Here is an 18,785-nt window from a genome sequence, read left to right as displayed (position 1 = left end):
TATTTTGTTTAGGGCATGGATGCTGTAAGATCAGAATCCAGAGCTGGGATGAGTTTTACTACTAGCTTTGATACGGCCAGGTGTTTGCCCTGAGATTCCAACTCAATCCACCATCAAGCACAGCTCTCACCAATAATGCTTATAATGCCCGTTTTTATTAGCTATTTCTCCACTGCCTGCTCAGTTGTTCTGTGAAATGCCTAAGCCTTTGCCTGGCCTTTAAAAATTGCATACAAACATGTAAAGGCTCCAACAGTTTTTGCGTACCCCCAGGCTCTGCAGCCTGCCCCCTGGTCAGTGTGCTCTGTTGTGTTCACGTTGTGCTTTGCTGACATTTATGAATGCCACTGCTCAGTTAAAGAAGATTTTATTGGGCTAGGAAAGCAAGATATGGTGATGTTCATTACTGGTGTAACTCCTCCTTTCATTCATCATGGCCATATTTAATTTTCTAGCACAGGTATGAACTGAGATTTAAAGCCATCCTCATGAAATGAATTAGCCCCTTTCCTCATCATATTTGGAGCTCCCTATTGTGAATGCACTCCAAGTGTAATAGAGAGGCAATTTATGAGAATGAAATCTCATCTGTGCCCTCTCTCTGGTGCTTTTATTATGCCAGGGTGCCTCTTCCCATTCGTTTAGAGGGCAGGCTACGTTCGTTATTGTAAATTCAACAACAGGTTGTTCAGCAGACACCAGCACACAGCTAGATGCGGGGACAGGGCTTGAAAGCACGACGTCTAACAGTTGAGGCCTGAGGGTGAGGATATTGCCGCGGATAGCACCTCAACACCAAGGAAATCTATGGTCCAAGACTCAAAACCCATGAAGCCCCAGCTCAGTCCTGGAGGAGACGCTGATTGCATGCAGCATGCCCACTCCAGGCACCTCCCAGCAGTCCCAGCCTGCTGGGCAGCACCGCTGAAACACAAGGAAGGGAAGGAGCAACAATTTTCACCCGAACAAGAGTCCGCTACAGCTGAGTCTGTTCAGATTTAAAGCCATCCCTGTGCGATGAATTAGCCCCTTTTCTCATCTTGTTTGAAGTTCCCCACGGTGAACATAATCACAGCAATGTGTGGAGAAAGCTGTTGGCTTCTGGGAATGAGCATTCTGCTTTGAAGGAGCTCAGAAAAGCAGAATGGTGGAAGCAAAGGTTTTTGCAAAGCATGCAATACAATGACAATACACCAAGGCCCTGCTCAGGGACTCTGGTGTCTGCAAGCAGCTGAAGCTTCACAGCCCTTGGTAGAAAAGTTTCCACCTTTGGATTGTGTCAGAAAACTCCGGTTCTGAAAATTTCTCTGCTGAAGTGGAGGCAAGTCTTTTTTTTCCATGGTGCTGGTCCCTGAGCTTGTCGGTTTGCAAGCAGTTTCCTAGTTGAACCAAGGGAGAACTAGTCAAGAAACATAAAAATAAAAAAGGCAGTGGCTCCAGTTGTTGACCCCAAGCCTTTCTTTTTGCTTGCTTAGAGTAAACATCTTGCAGATGTCCCATCCCACAGACAGAAGAGCAGGTCCTGGTGGTTACAGTCATGGTGGGCCTCTTACAGGAGGACCCATGGATGTAGCAAGTGACACCTTAGGCAGTTTGCATGCAGATTTCAAGCAAGGCGAAGAGGATATTTTGCTGTTTTAATTCCAGCTGAGTTGAAAATAAAAATTAGCACAGGTTTTACCTTTGGAGAGTGGTTGCTTTTGATTTTCCAGAAAGCCAGGATGCTGCTAATTAAAACAGCACATATTATCCTAACATCATATCCTCGCTACTGAACTTCTAACCTGACATAAATACATTGCATACTGTAACCTGTTTCTCCCGATTATTAACCTTGAACATGGCAACCTATAAATCATCAGTGAAACAGCTGGTGCTCAGCATTGCCCCAAAGGTGTATGATTACGATCATTTTATATATATCTTGGTATGCAGACATGAAAAATTCATTGAAGAGCTTGGTATTGTAGGACTTATTGTAATGAATTTTCTTAAAAACATAGATCATGCTTAAAATAGGTGTCTGCTCATTATAATGTATCCATTTATATCTCCTGAATTGCTTGTGCATAGCTTGGCTGAGTCAAATGTGATTCCTAAACAAATTTAGACCGGTCAGTTTGCCTGTACTTCAGGGTGAGATTTTCATCTTTAGCTCCATAGCTCCGTGTCTTTCATTTCTATGGGGGCCAGGACTCAGACTTGCCAGAATATCAAATGGATGAAGGATTTTTCTCAGCTGGAGATTCCACTGCAACACCTGATGTTGCATCCATCGCTGCTTGGGTTTCAGTAGCTGCCTTCAGCATTTTACCTGTGGGGATGGTAGCTGCAGAGTCACACGAGGTTCAGTGCCAGTAAAAAAAAAAAAAAAGAATGGTGCAACTGGAAACCAGTAATAAGAGCAAAGGGAATAAACATACCATAAAATGGGACTGGAAGGTGAACTTGTAAAAACCACTGGAGTAAAATCCACAGGACGGGACCCCTAGAAACATGGGAGTCCAGAGGGACTGGCTCACCTGGTGGCATTTTAGTCTTCAGGACAGCATCCTCACCTGTCCCATCCTCCCAACAGCCAAGCACACAGACACAGCCTGCGCCAGCTGGAAACGGGCTCTGTGGTTCAAATCTGACCAGCACCTATCTAGTGAGCACCAGCAAGCCCACGACACGTTCCCATCCTACGTGCATTTTGCAGGGATGTTCTAACTGCCCGAATCCAAGGGTGAGTGGTGATGGGAATCATGAGGGAAAAGCTCTGTGTTTTGCTACTGATTCATACCAGCAATTTATCATCTTGCAAATGAAACCATTATTTTCTGATAAGTTACGAGAGGCTTTTGTCACCTCTGGCTCCCTTCCCACGTTCCTCTGTCAGAACGCTTAAAGTATGCCTAGGATGGGATGGGGGAGAGCTTCCCTGTGCCAGCACACACATTTTCCTAGGGATTACAGAGTCAAAAAGAGAAGCTCTTCCTGCTCCAGTCTCCAATGCATCACTGCAGACAAAGTGCACCAATGCAAGCAGGACTCTATCAGGCCTTTACTGCATGAGCCATGGACCTTTCCATCTCCACCCTGTGCCAGAAGGGCACCGTGGCCACCTTGAACAAGGAAGGCAAATTGCAGGATTCCCACAAAAATCTCCTCATTGCTCCCTGAATTCCCGGCTCTGTTTTTCCCCCTGGTGATTTTTGTCAGCTGCAAGCAGCAGACACAGAGACGTTCGCATGCAACCCTATTGCACATTGGTCATCAATGAGATCAGCGCAGATTTAATTTGCTTTTCCCTGCCCACAGCATATTCTACCTTACCTATCAGAAAGAGCGAAGGCAAACATTAAAAAATGTTCCACAATAGCTTCCAGATTATTTCTGTAGTGCAAACAGCAAAGGCTCAGCAAGAAAACCTGATATCGCTGCACGCAAATGTAGCTTGGGTCACCACAGGCGCAAGAGATCTGAAAAGCAACCTCTCCATGAGGAATAAATGAAGCACATGGCGGAGAAGCATAATTTGTTCCGATTTAGTTAAGATCCTCTTGGCACGCCAACTTGAACCTGCTCTAGGAAGACTTTATTAAACAGCGTGTAAGAAAGCTCTCTTGCCTTTTAGCCTGTGCACAATGAAATCTAGTGATGAAAACAGTTTCCCAAACCCTATCCAAAGCCAGGTACGAAAACATCCTCCTATGCAATAGTTGCAGTCAAATGCCACACGTATTCAAATGCTGTCACTGCATAGCATGATCCCTACTAGCCACAGCAGAGAAGCCGATCCAAATTCATTAGAGGCTGTTATGTGGAAAGGATGCCAAGAGGAGCTGACAAACATGAGGTATTTAGCAGCATGTGCTGAAAACAGGCTGAAAGATCTTTTGGTGCTTGCCTCTTGCGGCTTCTCGAAAATTGCTTTTTTTTTTTTTTTTCCTTTGGATTAAATATAAATATACTGTAGGTAAGAAATGATGGCAGCTCTTCATGTGGCAAGGGAAACTAATAGGGCAATGAAAAAGCTTGCTCAAGTGAAACGTGGAGTGGTTTAACGCCAGCAGATGCCTTTTTCTTTCCCCGAATGCTCCTTTTTAGTGCAGTTGTACAGCGCCAACGACAGAAGGTGCTCCTTGGTACCAACTGGTACTTGGAAAGCTGGAGGTAAGGCCTTTTATTAAAAAAAAAATAAATAATAATAAAAGCTATGGATTCTGCTAAAAGAGCAGCAAAGGTTGGAAACAGTTAACCAGCTAACCAATACTTGCAGTCAGTCAGTTTGGCTCTTGCACCAAAGCTTCAGCCCTCTCCAGCCCGAATCTCAGCCCTGCACACCATCAGGGCAGTGCGTAGCATGGCACAGAAGTTGTCTCGATGCAGGGAGCTGTAAGTGCATGGATCCTGCCCCTCGAATCCAGCATCTGAGCAGGTGGCTGCAGTGTTGGCCAGAGGAGGAGCAGGGACCGGGGCGCAATGAAAGCACCGGCCTTGGGGAAACCGGCAGAATTTGGAAGTGAATCGGGAATCCTGCCCTGCTGCTCTGCTGTGAGCTCACCCTCCAAAATCATGAATATACGACTTTAGAAGTCAAACAGCACCCAGCACCTGCAGCCCACGGAAATTAGGAAGGAAGGAGAGGCACGCTGGCCCAGGCTTCGGTGAGATCTCCAGCCTAATAAAGTGGGCACAAAAGAGCAAGCGTTGCTTGCAAAACAAAGCACATACCCTACCGGTCACTGGAGTGCTACAAGCTGGAATCAATGTGATGATTGTGACAGCTGAGAACAAATTCAGCTATGTTTGACAACTTCCAGAAAATATTGGCAGAGGACAGGGAGTCTGCACTGCCCAGCAGCACCTTTGTGAATTGATTAGCCATATAGCAGATGGCAAGCCTGCTGCAGACGGAGACAGCAGAAGATGGCCAGTCTGGTCGAGGAGAACTTGAAGAAGGCTGGGAAGAAAAAGCACGTCCTCACTGTGACAGCCCCCAGTGATATCTCAGAAATGTCAGATGCACGGCAGATGAGGAACAGGACGGATTTTTAATATTTTCTCCAGTCCCCACAATTTATTATGAGCACCTGCCTAGCTCATAAAGCAAAATTATATAAGCTCGGTTTAAACCTTTCACCTCTTTCCTTTACAAAAATCATTAAAGAAAAAAAATCAAAAACCACTTCTTTAAAAATATTCTTCTAAACAGCACTTCTATGAGCCATCCCGGAAACAGCTGATAACATTTGAGAGAACTTACAGGCTTTCTCTGAAAGCAGGCATGCCTTAAAAGTTTGATTTTAGGAAAACACGTTCTGGACAAAGAGCAAAGGCTTCGCTTCCCCCCTTCTGCTACATATTTTTGGGAGGGGTTTGGCACATGTTTGGAGAAAATTCATATTTTTAATGGTTTTAGGAAATGCCTTAGGCTATTCAGAGTCTGCACAGCTGCTCATCAGTAGCCAGCCATGGCTGAAGGAGCAGAAACTATGGATCGCAGAAATATGCCATCTTTGTCTGGTGCAGAACAATGCCTCCGCAGTGAAATACAATGGCCGTCTCTTATTTTCTACTAGCCCTTAGAAAAAAAAAAAAAAAAAAAAAAAAAGAGAGAGAGAGAGAGAGAAGGGAAGGGAAGGGAAGGCTCATGGAGTTTCCTTGCAGGGCCTCAGAGCGGAGGGAGCGCCATTAGCTCTGCAGGCACAGATATGCAAATCCTGCCTCGGGCCCAACAATAGCAGGAGCCCTGTGGGAGGAGGCTGATAGCAGCGGAGCCGAGCTGCTGCTGCCCCAGCTCCCACTGGTGCACAGCCCACAGGTGCCCACTCACCTCCACCCGAAAGGTGGAAGCAGGGTCCGAGAAGCGAAGGGCTGCAAGAGCCCCGATAGCGGAGCCGGCCGCGCTTCGTCCACAGAGCAAGCCATTGCTGCCATTACCAGGGCTGTGAACACCATTTTTGCCCACCATTCGGTTTATGGACTCAAATGCCCAACAGATCAATGAATCCAAAGTTCGAAGTCTGTGCATAGCCACCTGGGGGAAGAGGCTCACTTAGGAAAGTTGGAACAAAGGGAAAAAAAAAATAGCTTGATGCCCCGATATGTTCTTGCATCTACATGCTCTGAGCAAACTTCCTAAATGGGTGGGTTTGGTTTTCACTTTTAAAGCAGGCTGCAATTACCAGGATTGTAATAAAATATCTGACTTGCAAATCTCACTGGTATCTACATTTTTAAGCAAAGGCTGAGTACAAATGACAGATTGTAAACTATCAGCATTAAGTTGAGGCAACACAAACGGCTCAAACAAGGTAAATGCAATGGTTTTACCAGTGTTGACAGCGATTTATAAAAGCTGTAAAACCTGAACTATTTAGTGGCAGGGATTTGTTCCCCTTTAGAAAATATATTTTTGCAGTATAGATCACATTATCCTAAATATTTGCCATTTTGCACCAAATCCATTACCTAAGATTGCACTCAGACTGAGCCAGCACATTCACCTTACATTTATAAGATTTTTTATCGCTTCCAAAACTCTCATCAGGCTTTGATCACAGCAATCTCCAGTTCTTAACATTTCACTTCCCTCACTTGTTTTCATCAGAACTGCCAACTTAAGATTAGAATATACGCCCAAAGCACCACCTGCCTATTTAAGCAGCCAAGTTGAGGTCTCACGAAGGCATCGCTTCCAGCCAGAGGAATACAACAGCTTATTTACACAGCGTGCGCAGCAAAGCCTCCAGTCAGTGCTCTCTTCCTTTTAACGGAGCCAGAAAGCATTGATGGGGCTCTCAGGCCCCCAGGGAAGAGCATGGGGCAGGAGGACCAAGAGCCCTCAGTGCCCCCTGCCATTCCCAGCCCGACATCGAGGATTTGGAGGTAGCTGAAGTGCATGGTGCAGGTCCACAGCCATTCTGTACATCCCAGCAGTTTTGCATGCAATGTGAAACTCAACAGAAGGCTTGGTACTAGAAATACAATCGATTTCCTCCCCCCATCCCCCTAAATCTTAGGTTTCTCTTCAATGGAAAATTCTTATTTTGCTATACTGAATGGCAAAGGTCCTCAACGGGGGAAAGCCATGCGCTGTGCCAACCTGCGGTACGCTTGTACATGGCACGCTGCTTGACACTGATATGAAACAAGAAACCACAGCTGACAGAAGATACTTAGGACCAGTTTAGGGATTTGTCTGCCATTTCATCAGTGACATCTCTCAACCATCTCTCCTCAACAGTTCAGATTTAGGAAACAAGCCCATAAGACTTCTATGGCAAGGTCCTAAAAAATCTGCCCTTTAGCTGAGCGGGTTTGTTGTCGTTTTGTTGCTTCTCTTTTCAGGACTGCACGCCATGTAGTGTTAGCACGCAGACCACTGCTATGACACAGACATATTCTTCTCCAAAGCAACAAGAAAGTCCCTTGTACTCCTTGGCACCCCACTAACAGCTCTGTGACCATGAGGGAGGGGTCCAACAAGAAACGGTTGCTGGCAGAAAAAGGCTTCAAAGGGAGATGGGCAGAAAGGGTGCAAGGCAAAAAAGCAAAAAGGAATTGAGTTCAGAGTAGTACCTGTTCTAATCATCTCACGCACCTAACTTTTACTCACTTAGACACTTCATAACTTTAAGGATCTTTGCAATAATTAACATGTTAGTAACTCTATGTCATATCAAAGAAAACCCTTCATATTTTCATGTAATACATTTCTTGGACATTAGATGGCAATCCCCCCACTTCATTTTTCATACCAGGGGCCCGTATCCCTTCCAAAAATCAAATGCCACCTTCTTTTCAACAGCTGAGCAGCCCGTTTGGCCCGTAGCAAGCGAGGCTGTTGGCAAAGCACACTGAGAGTACAGAGACTCCCCCATCACTGCGGCACTTGCTCTGCTGCAACACTTCATCAGTTTCAGTTTTCCTTTGACTACGAAACGCAGACGAGTAATACTCAGACTGAGGAACACTTGAAAAAGGGGTAAGATTTACCTATTTGTCCCTGGGACACCCTATGCCATGACTTGGAAGTTTCCATGCCAAGAACCCATAGGCAGAAATAGGCAGTTACCCAAATTTCCTCCTCATTTCAGCATAGGAAGGGGGTTAGGAGAATAAAAAGGGTTAGTGTGGCATTTAACAATATAATTTCTGTCCTTGCCAATTAAAAAGAGGCCTCCCAAGGGATATCATTAGTGTTTAAATCTTTGCTGGGAATTATAAAACTGAATTAAAAAAAAAAAAAAAGAGGGCTATTTTATATCAGTAGGTGGAATACAACAGGAAGCACCTAGCAACTTTTACAGGGGAAATTCTCTAAGTAGATGAAAAAATAAGACACCAGCCGCTCAGAAACTTCAATAACAGCCAACGTGAATTCAACGCTCCCGATCAAGTTAATGTACCTTGGCTTTCAGCCTCTCACTTGTTGTCGTGGTCTGCGTGTGATGCTTTCGAAAGAGGCAGGAATAACACACCTCGTCAACTGTTCAGTGATGTACGTGGGGGGAGAAGCTCCTTCCTGACCTTCATTAACTGCGTATGATATATTTAAGTGGCAGTACAAGACATCCTGACATCTATTCATTTCAGCAGTGCGTGTCTGTGATTCATTCACACAAAACTCACTTCCTGAGCTTTCATTTCTCATCTACTTTCATTGTTCATGAAATGCTCCTTTCAGGGCGAGTTCACCCCTTTTCATGCGTCCTCCTCGTGACTGAGTTCTGGCCTTGCAGTACTTCTCCATTTGAGCTCTTGGGCAAAATCACAGCGGATGCAAGGGCGAGGTTTGCAGCTCTCCAGCTTTCCAAAAGCACAGGTAAAATTAATCATAAGACAGGGGTCCACCCACAGCTGGCTACTCAAATAGCTAATTTTTCATGTACTCCACTGAAAATCTAACCTTTTCTCCTCACCATTGAGACGGTTGTGTATGTGTGTGTCAAGGTGACAACACTGTGAAAACAGAACTTCTCCAATGGTACATTATCTCAAATATCAAAGGTCACAAAAGGGTACAAATCAGTAGCTCTCCAGAAGAGACACTGGTTTTTATGAAAAGTGGGTCAGTTTTAGTTTCATGTAGGTTGTTTGACACAGTGGTTTCTGGCATCACAAGCTCCGGTCTACAGGATACCACAGAGCCTTTGTATCCCTTGCTGTCACTACAGCATTGTGTTTTTCTACCCATTAACCAAGGATAAATGACCTAGATATTGTGCCTATTAAAGCCTCATTTTTCTTTTGCCCTTTTGTTCTTTAGTGTACCATATTATCACATGCTGAACACATTTTAAAGTATTCTCAGTCTCTCATGCCCCTTTGAAGGAGTAAAGTAGGGTTTTTAGTGTGCCTCTCTGTAGAGTTACTTAGAGTGGAAAATATGAAGGTAATTCAAGGTTTCTCTTCCTGCCTAGTCCCGTGAAGACAATCAGTTCGGCATTTACAGCCACTAATCTATTAAAGAAGAGAGCAGAAAATGCTTTAGAAAGCCACAATGCAAATACAAAAAGCGAACACCAGTTGTGATGTCCCTAAACACTGCATTCTATAATTACATCTCTGCATATCATGGGTCACTTTTATTAAAAGCATCATTACTACAGTTGGCAGCAATTTACATCTTATCTTACATGATAGCAGTTTCCAAAGAAAAAAAAAATAAAAAGACATCACAACAAAGAAAAACAATACATTTACAAAGTCATGTCTGTAAACTTCAAGGCTAGTTTAGAGTTGAGGTAATGCTGTTTAGCTTTGTGGCTAAAGTAACAAAGTCCTTTAATTTAAAAAAGGTACCTGATTTTTTTCTTTTTGTTTATACCAGTGCATTACAAGATCACGAGACGATTAAACTGTAGCTTTATCCTGTAAGAACCTTCTCCGCGGGTAAATTTCCAAAAGGTACTCTTCACATTCAACAGCTGCCTTATTATTGCTGCGTCTCAAGACAGAGACATTCACACTATCATGAAGATTGTCAGAGAGAGAGTGTGTGTGTGGGTGTGTGCGCGCATGTGAGTGGGTGAACTCCCATACAGTCAAAATGAAGCGCAAGTACGATATGTATGGTAAATTTCATCTTGACCTTCACAGCAAAAAAAAATAAAAATAAAAAAAATTAAATATATAACTTCATCCTTCCTTTAAGCAGCACTTCCTTCTATTAGTGCCACTCGGTTACAAATTGCTGCTTTTCATAATACCAATGGTACCAAAAGAAAAAAAAAAGCAGAGCATTATGTCAATTTCCTTAAAAAGACATGATCACCTCTCAAATTTCATCTCTCCTAGGGATAATAAATAATGCACTGCACAATACTTAATGACCAAGATACCTTTTGACACATCTGTATAACATGACTTGAACTTTTTTTTTTTGCTACACTATGTTACAGAACAGCTTATAAAAACTAAGTATGGACATTAACTGTGAGTGTAAACAGTAGGACTACCACTTGTCAAAAGTTTAAAACACTTTAACTGTAACTGGTACTGGTTATTCATCATTTTCATTGTTTTCTATTTCTTCCCCCCCATCAAGTGAGTCTAATTCTTCACCCTGTGCTATTTCATCTTCTAAAACGGAGGAATCTGCAGTTTTATCAAGGCTCTCCTCTGCATCACTGCCTTCTAGGTTTTCTTCATCTTTAAAGGCAGTTCCTTCAGTTTTGTCAGTAGCCTTCTCTTCGTTGGAGCCCACTGCATTCTGAAGTCCTGCTAGTGCTGGGAAACCAGGCAGAGTCAATCCTCCCAGTCCTGGAGGTAGAAACATAGATGGATAGAACAGGCCAGGAGCCATGGTAGACAGCAGGAAGGGATTGAAGGCCAGAGGGTTTGTGGGCAATCCAGTGTTGGTGGTGGTGGTAGTGGTGGCAGTGGCGGTAGTCGCCGCAGTAGCAGCACTGACAGATCCATTTGCAGAGTCAGTAGCAGAAACAGTGTCTGTGCTTTTCTCAGAGTCTTTGTTCTCCTCTTCATTCTCATTTTTCTTCTCTTCAGCTTTTGAAGCGCCATCCTCAGTCTCTCCTTGACCGGAAGCAGTAGTGGCATTTCCAGTAGTAGCCGTTATCGGGTTATTCAACAATCCGCTTAGTCCAAACATATTGGGCAACCCTGCCATCCCTGGCAGCATCAGAGGCAACATGGCAGCCGGATTTTTAGCATCCCCCCCAGCAGCCGCAGCTGTTGCTAGCCCTGGCGGGAAGCCCATGAGGCCTGCGAGCTGGAGAGACTGCAGGTTCTGTAGATTCTGGAGGCTGGTGAGGTCCATTCCAGCAAACAGACTGTTCATTAGTAGTGGGTTGATTCCCGAAGTTGATGCTACAGCAGCAGCTGCTGCAGCTGCTTTGGCAATTTCACTTTTTGGCCTTCTTCCTCTTCTGCTTGCTCCTTCCTCCCTCACAACAGGTCCAGTGAGAAGACGGTCAAACATGGACTCTGGAACAAAACCCTGAAAAGGGGTTGCAGAAAAAAAAGAGTTTTATTCTCATCTTTTATACATTTCAGCAATTAATTGAAGATAAAAATCCTTCCTACTTCTTCCATTATCTTATTTGGATATTCCAAAAGTGATTTGTTTTTCAATCCTGGCAAAGCAGGGGCTGACTAGCTACTTCTAAACTGAATGACACTAGAACACGTAAGAGAAGCTGAAGAAAGCAAAGTCACACCTTTTGCTTATTTAAACACAGAAGAACAAAACATGCTGAAACTCTGTAACTTCATTAAAAAGATTGATATACTACAGTTACGAGTCCATGGCTTGTACTTTCCAAGGAACTCCAGTATGCCAAGTGGTATTTTATTAAAATAAGTATTTGAAGAATTGTACCCTCTATTTTCAGACACCAGTTTTCAAGTAAAAGGCAGGCAGAAAAGCCAGTCCTTGGGTACTGCTAGCTACCAAACCAAGACGAAGAATTCATTGCTGCTTGCTTTATATTTTTGTATACATAAAATATAAAAAAACAACAAAACAAATTCTGAAGGTTGCTTTACCGTAGCTGATTTTTCCAATGTACTGCAATCTAACTCCAGAGCAACCTTCTATCATCATTTTCTCCTAGCTGGGTAACTCCCCTCCTAATGCTACCATTTCCTCAGCTCAGAACTAGCTATGAGATAAAGACTTAATCATCATCAGTACTTGCACGGAAAAATGTACACGGCCTTCAACTTTTCCATGCTGTAATCTACAGTGAAGCATGGAATTAAAGTTTCACTTACAGACTGTTTAACAATGTCAGTCCAATCTGGAGCAACAGCAAATTCAGGATTTTCTTCCAACCATCTTGGCAAGTCCTTCATTGGAGGGGCCATAGCTCCACCCATCTAATGCAAAAGATAAGGTAATACTTAAAAACACAAACAAACATTTTCCACCTATGCACTTTCATCGAGGTAGGATGACAATGAAGACTTTCAATTCAGATTGTGGAAAACTAAATGGAAACTAGCTAAAGATACTAGGATTGAGAAGACAGTGCTAAAAAAAATACAGTCAAATGCTGCAGTTTAGGCAGTACTAGTAATGAAATTCTTATCTGATATGAGGAAATAAATTATACAGTTTCAAAAAGTAGGAGTTATTTTCTCAACTTAAATGATATGAACATATCAGAAGAGCAAAGGGAGGATTAAAGGGAGTGGTAGATTCCAGTAAGAATAAATACCCGTGCCAAACTATTAAACTTTTCTTAAAAAGAAAGCTTGGAATAGAAAGCCTGCTTTCCGCATGCAAAGACAGTATTAAACAACTCTGCTGAACTAACTTAATTTTTACCTTCTTCCCATTTCGCTTATTTACAACAGGTACCCTTTCTTCTCCTGTCAAGGTGTTTATATCCAGTTTATTAGGGTTTCGACATCTGTGTCGTTTTTGTTTCGGCTTCTGAAATGGGGAAAACAGCACATCTGCACTCTTCTGGAAATAAGAGAAATGTATTGCTTTTTAGTTTCTCATTTTCTTGACAAAAATCATCCATTAAGAAACCTTCTTCTAACAAACATTTTAAGAAGCACCCAATTATTCTATCCTCAGAAAAATCTTATTAGCAGATGAAGAAATTCTGCACAACTTGACACAAATACTGTTTTAACGTATTGTTAAATATAAATATTAAAAAAAAAGAAAATTAGCCCTAGTATTCTGGTGCCTCTTGGGTGTTTAGATATTATAGTAAGTGTAGCTTAAAGAGAAAACCTCCACTGAAATCCAGCCAGATACAAAATCCAATGACTGCATCCTGTATGAAGAAATTTGTTTCAGTATCTGTAAAACTTACTTAACAGAAGCACACTTCTAGAATCGCATACTTACTGGTACATAACTTGGCATATCTACAGTGTAAGTGGGATGCAGTTTAAGCCATTCAACTAAATCCTTGTTTTTGGGAGCATCCTCTCCCACCAGCCTGGTCCCATCCTCTAGATTGATTACAGGGATGCGAGTGTCTGGGTCTAGCTGACCAGGAGATGGAATGTTCCTTGCTGGTAGGGACTCCATATCTTCTTCAAAAGCTTTGGTCACTTCTGCATCCTCCTGAAAACATTAACACCAGTAGTAAGTCTCACGTTAAGGCAACAGTTACCTGGGAGAAATAATTTCAGGGTCTAAAGTTAAAGGCTGAAGGAGATTCTGAATAGGCAAGAGTTAATTGGGTTTAAATGTTCATACTCTGTGAAGCAATACTGCCACATTAGGGAATTTTGTAAATTTATCAGCCTTGTACATTAAAGACCATAGTTAAAGACAGAGTAGTTTTCATGCATTCCCAGTTAATGGACCCCAAACCTTCCCCTTCTACAGGGTAAAGAAAGATGAATTTAATCTTCAAAATGTGTGCTATAATATGATACACTTTGCAATAAAAATTTTAAAAAATATGAAAATTGTGTTTGTCTTTTTGAAGGTAGAAGCTACTAAAATCTCAGGCACAAACTGCTACAATAAAAACTTGATGCAAACAACATTTTATCGGGTTCAAAAAGAAATAATAGCTCTAAACACAAAGCAAAAACTGGTTGGATAAGAACTGTACATTACTATTAGCAAGAGTATAACAACACTTTAAACTCACATTCAGACAGTACTAGACACAGAAGAACAAATAGGAGACAAAAAGGTTGCTGTCTTACTACAGTCAATGATGTCCGTTTGTTGCTCATAAATAACAGATCAAGCCCTTCTACATTTTTCCTCCTTCCTCTCCTCCTCTTCATGGGCGGTTCTCCATCTATTAAAGAGCCATTTAGTAGATGCCTTGTGGGTGTGCGTGAAAGACCTGCTTGCAGCAGCTCCATTTGAGTTTTAAAGGCATCAGACACGGGTGTGGAGACATTAGGCAAGATAAACTTTGAAGTAACAGATGAAAAATTTGAGGTAGAACTTGTCGCCTCTCGTGAGGCCTTTGATAAATCTACAACCTTTTCTTGTCCATTTTCTGAGACCACCTGAGACTCACGTAACTGGGCAACCATTTCCATAAGATTTCTCCTCTTAGCAGCTCTCTCAGCCTCAATTTCAATCTTTCTTCGTCTCCTCCTCCTCTGACGTGGAACCGATAAATTCAGTGCATCTTCCTAATGAAATGTAAGGATTTCCAAACATTAACAACGCTCTGTTTAGTATACTGGTTTAAAAATAGAAGTCCAAACATATAACTCAGAAAACAAAGCCTTCATTGTATTCAAAGTAATACTATTTATTTTTCCTATTTTAGATTAAATAGGATAAGAAATAGAAATGCTATTTTTTCCTATTATGCAAAAGTAGTACCTAAGTGCATACAAGATAAAAGTATAAGAATGAGAAAGATGCAGCCTTGCCTTTGATAACTGAGGAGAAGCAGTGATATCTTCACTGCCACTGATGCTGGCTTGACCAACCATGGAGAGCTCTGCAAAGCTCCTTTTTTGTAGAGGGCTGTCCACAGCTGTTGGAGTATACCCAGGTATGAGCCCCTGGAAATCAAACATCTGGCGCCTATTTACTGGCCACTTCCCTTTCAGCACTGCTTCACAGATGTTGTCTAATCGGTTGATCATTACTCGGTCCTGCATAAAGGAAAAGTACATAATGAACCTTTAGTGCAAAAGTGGCCTGTTAAGCGAGTGTACCTACACAGTCCAGCTTGCAAAGCTTAAGAAGTACACTGAAAACCAACTATTCTTGCAGGTCAGTATTAACTGATCGCCTTCTCAGAAGCTAATGCACAGTGAATTTTGCAAAATTTAGTATCACTAGCATTTAAAAGAAGCATTTATATTACGGCGAAAGAGGAAGACAGACCAAATTTTCTTGACAACATACCAACTGGCAGATTTAACAGAAACTCGACATTATTTTATACTGCTAAACTTCAGTTGTTAGCAAAATCAACAGTTAGGAAGGGAAAAATCAAAACATCTGTAAGCGGTATCTTAAAGCTGCAGTTGTTGAGATCCAAGAGGCTGGATCTGCAATTCTGTCCTAGGAAGTGGATCCTCATTAGCGTCACTATTAATAAAGTTCAACATTATGAAACGGGCACCAACCTAGGGACATCTAATGAATGTCAATTTTCATTCCACGCCCATTATCACTTCAAATTTCACTGAAGCGTGTACACTAAAAATCTCTAATTATGTTTATTAGTCTACTTATGCTGAATCTATATAGATTAGGGATTTTTTGTTTTATTTTTACACTGTGCCTGAAATAAGATGTTAGTTCACGTTTCCAAAATACATACTGAAAGCAGTGAAGATGAATATCATTTTTATTTCTGTTTCAGCATGCAAGTAGATTCTATGCTAACCTGCCTGAAGTAGAAGAAACTTCAGAACTACGAGAAATACTGCTGCTTAGGGAACATGAGCATCAGTTAGCTTCCTGAACAGCAAAACAGTGCAAAAGACACTAGCAAATCTCAGCAGCTGCAACAGACTGCTTGCTTTCTCCAGGAATAAGCCTATTAAGAGCAAGGTCCCCCCCCCTCCATACCCCTCCCTCCCAAACCAGATGGCCCTGTTATGGTGATTAGTAAGCTTAAGACTATTACTACTTTATTTCTCTCTCTACCCTTTCTGCAAAGTAGAGTACTAAATTATGTATGCATTTATTAAGAGGTTAAAGTTTCATATTAAAAAAAAAAGTATTAGATACATTTCTGCATTGTTACCAAAATAAGATATAGCTTTATCCTATGTAAAACCGCTGCTTATATTTGCAGGGCACCTTAATACAATTACATCTGTCAACATTACATAATGGCTTAGATCATGTAGGTCACCAGTACCCTTCTCTACAGTCTCCCCACCCCAAAACGAAAAGGTGATCTTACAAAATCTCTGCTCTCAACACTGCAGACTGCTCTGCAGATGAAATCCATAATTCAAAATCATAAATTTGCTTCTGTCAATGGAGGTGTGAGAGGTATGATCCTGCGGTCATACAGCTCTGAAGCCTCTGTGGAACTCATGTCTGTCAGCAGTTTGTTGTTTTACTAAATGATACCATTTACCATAAAGCAATTCCATTCATTTCTTCTGCTAATTTGTACAGAATTGAAGAATAAAATGCCATTTCACAAATCATTCACAGAGAATAGTCCCACGTCCACTAGAAGTGCAGAATTGTATAAAGCACTCTGTTACTTTGCAGAACACGTTTCCCATATTTTAACTGTCTTGAAAAAGATGCATCCTGTTCTACCCCCAACCAACCTTAGGCCAGAAAGAAAAGGCAAACGTTCTCTCATGAAGAAGCTGAACCACAGAAGGATCCCCATCTTCCATGTAGAATCCATCGCGTGTTTCATCCCTTGCAGTACTCATAGAGGCATTGCTTTCTTCATCAAAATTCTTACCCTGAGAAACTGCTCCTGCTGAATAACAATCATGACCAGGCATTAACTACTAAACTTCCCAACCACCCCATGTCAACCTAACTAAATAGGTTAAGACAACCATGCTTGACACTACATTTCTAACTCAGGCTTTTGTTCAGTCATTATTATGACAGAGCCATAGCCTTCTGCACTTGGCACAGAGACCGTGCTTATTGGATCAATAAGCTATCTTGGAAATCTTCCCTTGTGGGAGAAAACCCCACTGATGCTGGATAGCTTTTTTGAAAGCTTATCAGGCCACCCAATACATGGAAAGGAAGAACTGCTAACCTGTACCCCAACCTAAGCTCCAAAATGACTCCTTGCATGCTACTTATCAGCTCGCCCAAATTAGAACAGCTGTGGGGCTCATGGTAAGCACACAGAGTTGATCTGATCAGTGAGTTACCTTCAGGTTGGGAGGATTCTTCTGATTTGTCATCATCATCCAGTTTCTCTTCTTCATCTTCTTCTGAGCCTTTTTCTGAAATAGATTTGGGGTCTACATCTGTACTTGTTTCGATGTCTTTCAATTCACATTTAACAGAGCCAGGCTCAGCCTCAGCATCACAGTCCTGTTTAGTGTCCTTATCTGCAACTTCTGTCTCTTCTTTGATATCAGACTTTTCTTTGGCTGCTGGATTTTCAGACCCTTCAACTTTAGACTCTGTTTGTTCTGTAGTCTTTTCTTCTTGTACTGGTGTGGATGGGACAATAGGTGGTGTTTGACTGCAGCCAGCACCCAGAGGGTTTAGAGAAGAGACAGTATTTGCATTACCCGTCCCTCTGTTCTGAGCAAAGTTTTTGTGGGCCTCAAGAAAAGAGAGCTCCGGATCATTAAGAATGTGATAATCTGTCCTACTGACTCCATGTTTAGCAGCACCAATCAGTAAGTCTTTGTCATGTTTACCACACTCCCACCACTCTGGCAGGTCCAAGCTTGGTTGGCAAAGTTTTAGCCTCTCTCCCAACTGCGGGTGATGAAGAACCTGTTCACGGATTTTCCGTAACAGTTCTATGCGATATAAAGTTCTGGAAGCACGTTCTTCTGTGATCGGCTCAATCAGAGTAGAAAGATCAGGAGGTTCTGCAATGACAGCAACTTGTATAGTTTAACATCAATCACATGTATGCCCATTTCTAAATCACTGCATCTAGGAATCAAGTTCCAACAATCCTACTGTCCCCTTAAAAGTCACATTGATTTCTACAGTTAGTAAAACTTACCATCATCTGGCTTGACTGGCATCCGGCACACTCGTCTACACATATTCACAAAGCCATTAAAATACTTTTCCAAACTTTCATCGGACTTTTTATCAAGCCTGGCAAACGCTCTGAACTGATTCCAGTCAAATTGATGTTTTATAGGATCAAAAATAATTCCAAAAGTAGATACCACACGATAAAAATCAGCTTCTTCTCTTCTTGTCCATCTAGTCAAAGAAGAAACAAGAAAAGTGAGGCTGCTGGGTAAAGGACAGCCCAAACAGTTTGAATGCCCCCGAGACCCTCTAGTTTATTCTTTCAAAACAGAAGTACTGGTAACACGCAAGCTTAAAGAAGATTAAAAAAAAAAAACAATCACTGAAAAACTCACTTTTGTCGTTTTTCAGTTATTATAGCTTCCCTTTCTGCTTCTAGTGCCCTCACTTCTTCCCGAGGCCGACGTCTCCTGCGGTCAGTCTTCATTAGTGCCTCTTGCCTCATTTGTTGCCTTTTATAGCTGCGCTGATAGGCAGTAATGAGGCGACGCAGACGGGTAGTCAGGGTTGAAGTGTTGGGCCAGTAGAGTTGGCCTAACTCTGCATTGCTTTCACTGTGCTTGTCTAGAGAATAGAGAAGTATTTGTGCACTGCAAAACCACCACTAAACATTTCAATGTTTCTATGGCTAAGACTGGAATCCTGTTTAATC

At 42.1% G+C, this 18,785-nt stretch overlaps 1 protein-coding gene across 2 annotated transcripts in view; it reads right to left on the bottom strand.

The window, feature by feature from the left end:
• Positions 1-9,559: 9,559 nt before the first annotated feature.
• Positions 9,560-18,785, bottom strand: part of CHD7 (chromodomain helicase DNA binding protein 7) — a 128,396-nt gene continuing 119,170 nt past the window's right edge. Inside the window, exons 30-39 of one of the 2 annotated variants that reach the window (XM_032181484.1) lie at positions 18,469-18,697; positions 18,096-18,304; positions 17,278-17,955; positions 16,705-16,865; positions 14,827-15,054; positions 14,137-14,580; positions 13,319-13,540; positions 12,782-12,922; positions 12,226-12,330; positions 9,560-11,449 (exon numbers count right to left, since the gene is read on the bottom strand). In XM_032181484.1, coding sequence (XP_032037375.1) covers positions 10,496-11,449; positions 12,226-12,330; positions 12,782-12,922; positions 13,319-13,540; positions 14,137-14,580; positions 14,827-15,054; positions 16,705-16,865; positions 17,278-17,955; positions 18,096-18,304; positions 18,469-18,697 — 3,371 coding nt within the window. In that variant the 3' untranslated portion in view covers positions 9,560-10,495. The remainder of the gene's footprint in view (positions 11,450-12,225; positions 12,331-12,781; positions 12,923-13,318; positions 13,541-14,136; positions 14,581-14,826; positions 15,055-16,704; positions 16,866-17,277; positions 17,956-18,095; positions 18,305-18,468; positions 18,698-18,785) is intronic. The other variant, XM_032181485.1, reaches the window with a different exon arrangement.

Source organism: Aythya fuligula, chromosome 2 (genome assembly GCF_009819795.1).
Source record: "Aythya fuligula isolate bAytFul2 chromosome 2, bAytFul2.pri, whole genome shotgun sequence".
In the NCBI taxonomy this organism is placed as follows: Eukaryota; Metazoa; Chordata; class Aves; order Anseriformes; family Anatidae; genus Aythya; species Aythya fuligula.
The sequence above is the reverse complement of the archived record's forward strand: the minus strand, read 5'-3'. Positions and strand labels throughout refer to the sequence as shown.